We start from the raw sequence: 2,504 nt of genomic DNA, 5'->3' as shown, positions 1-2,504 counted from the left end.
TTCTTCCTTTTTCCTCTCAACCAGACCATCCCATTATACTAAATTGAAAATGAACATGAACCAAAATCTAATTAAAATATCATAATTTTATTAATTAATTAAATGATGTTATTCGATTATCTTAAGCAGCATATATAATAATAATAATTTAACTGATTAACTAATTAGCACCTTTTCGACCCCTTTTGTGTTTAATAACAAGGGATCAGTATGAATCAGCTATCCCTTTACAAATTTATTAAATATAATGGATGTCTACAAAAACATTTTTATTAAATATAATTATAAATAAAAATTGACAAAAATTGACAGAAATGTTGTTAGAAATATTGTTAATAATGTAACAAAATTGATATTTGTATTCATATAATATAGGGCAGTGAGAATTAGTGGACACTGGGGAACTTACATGGTTACGGCAGTGGATAATTCAAATATATAAACTCTTCCAAAGCTAAAAAATAATTGCTCAAAATCATAACATATATTATAACAAAGGTTGCATGCAACGATTTACAACTATGGTAGCTGTAGCTCTCTCATCATAGATTAATATTCACAGTTCTCACTTGAGAGTTGAGATAACAAAACCAAAAGCATAACGATTATCAACAAGGCATCACAAACCATAGTAAAAAGAACAAGCATCACTTGACTTGAGTGACACTCGTTATATGAGCACCTAGGATAATCAACTCAAACTCATCAAAAGATTATCACCACTTACTTAATAATGATAACTAACAATTAATTAGGATCCCAATCTCAAGCTAAGAGCAGCTTTAACGTCTAATCTCCATGCAAATCCACCAAAGTCCATTCTCCAAACATCACAAGGAACTGTGAGAGCGCTTCTCTCTTTGCCAGCATGGAACTGCACCACCCTCACCCTGCACGTGAAGGAACAAGGGTAAGGGACCACTGCACCAACCTTCATAGCCAACACCACCACCGCACCCTCATTTTTCTGCCCAACCATCTCCCTGTACGCGCCGTTCGTCCACGTCACTCTCCCGTAACCGTCCGATATGAACCCTGGACACGTGTCGTCACCAAGATTCACCTTCCGCTCCTCGTCCGTACCACCTAGCACCTGTAACCCCTCACCTTCTCTCCAAGTGTCCGTCACGCATTCCACCGTAACGCACGAGTACGACGACGCGCCGCCGTACCAGTACGGATCGGAACCGCCGCCGGAGTTCTCGAAACTCAGCCACACCGGCACGTTCTTGCTCAAGCCGTTGTTGCCGTTGCTGTTGGTGTTGCTGTGGTTGTTGTTGTGTGATTCCTTCGGATCAGGAGTTTCTGGAAGCAAAGGGAGAGTAATCACCGGCGCCGGACGGTTATTTTCCGGTGAAGACGTCGTTGTCTTCCTCCGGCGGGTCCTTCTATTATTATTATTATTTTTGCCGGTGTTGTTGTCTCTGACGTACTTTCTTTTGGTTCTACCGCAGCTTTTCGAGAAGGCGTCACTGCTCTCCGACGAAGAACCATCAGAGGCCGTAACGCCGGTGGCGGAAGCTCCGGCCACCGGTTTGGGAGCGATAGGGCGAAACCTAAGCATTATCCTGTCCACCTTGGACATATCGTACGCACCAGGCGCGTACCTAGCAATACAGCACCCTCCTCTACCATCCATATTCTTTGTTTTCTTTACTTCTTTTTAACAGTAAGTGAAAGGGGGAAAGGAAAGAAGAATTAACAGTGAGACAAGGTGAGAAGGAGGAGGAAGGGGTTGATTATATAGGAACTATGAAAGGGACACGTGTGAGAAAAAACACGTGTAGAAACAGTGATGAGAGAGAGGAAGAGTATGATTGGGTGGCTAAGGGAGACGTGGCGCAATGAGGGAAGAGAGAGTGTTAGCAGAGAGAACCAATGAGAGGGGGAAGTGTGCAGAGTGGGAGAGGGAGAAGAGGGGCACGTAAGGCGTAGGTGAGGGGGTGTGCATTTTCTGTTTCAGAATTTCAGTTTGCGTTCTTGGACTGTGTGGGTGGTTTTGGACTTTTGGTTTTGAGAGAGGGAGTATGGAATTGACCGTAGGATTGGGTGGGAGAGAGGGTGGTTTCCAGATGATGGTGACCACGTGTGCCAATGCGACATGGATTGAAACTGGGAAACTGGAATAGGGTTTTTAGAGGAGGTAGTGAGGTACAATGAGTAGAGGCTGTGATGAGAGACAGGTGGACGGCCCGATAACGACATCAATCTTAGTTTTAAATTTCTCATCATGTCAACTGACTGATTAGTGATTACCCTCTCTAATAGCATGAGTTTATTGGTAGATTTTAGGAAGCGTTTCGGTTTTCACGGGGAAATCGAGAATTCCAGATAAGTAGATAAAGATGTGTTTGGTTATTTTTTATACGAAATTTTTTCTGTTAAAAAAAAGTAAGGAGGGTTAAAAACTAAAAATAGAACAGAGAGTTAGAAATTGACAAAGAAATAATAAGGGACAGAATAAAAATAAAAAAATTTTTGTTATTATTTTACCGGTTTGATTA

The 2,504-nt window shown here is 41.5% G+C and overlaps 2 protein-coding genes across 2 annotated transcripts in view; one reads left to right on the top strand and one right to left on the bottom strand.

Annotated features, from left to right (window-relative positions):
• On the bottom strand, positions 463-2,066 carry LOC107631433. Its single transcript, XM_016334880.2, has one exon. It carries the CDS (start codon positions 1,637-1,639, stop codon positions 752-754), a length of 888 nt encoding a protein of 295 aa, XP_016190366.1. The 5' UTR covers positions 1,640-2,066; the 3' UTR covers positions 463-751.
• LOC110266157 overlaps positions 2,095-2,504 on the top strand; it is a 4,794-nt gene continuing 4,384 nt past the window's right edge. Inside the window, exon 1 of the mRNA XM_021110209.1 lies at positions 2,095-2,151. Within this exon, the coding sequence (XP_020965868.1) occupies positions 2,095-2,151 (57 nt within the window). The remainder of the gene's footprint in view (positions 2,152-2,504) is intronic.

The sequence above is a fragment of the Arachis ipaensis genome, chromosome B01 (assembly GCF_000816755.2).
Source record: "Arachis ipaensis cultivar K30076 chromosome B01, Araip1.1, whole genome shotgun sequence".
Lineage (NCBI taxonomy): Eukaryota > Viridiplantae > Streptophyta > Magnoliopsida > Fabales > Fabaceae > Arachis > Arachis ipaensis.
Note: the sequence above shows the minus strand (reverse complement) of the source record. Positions and strands in the feature narration are given on the sequence as shown.

Excerpts from the sequence above, each read along its gene's own strand:
- LOC107631433 (XM_016334880.2), bottom strand. The coding sequence starts at position 1,639 with ATGGATGGTAGAGGAGGGTGCTGTATTGCTAGGTACGCGCCTGGTGCG.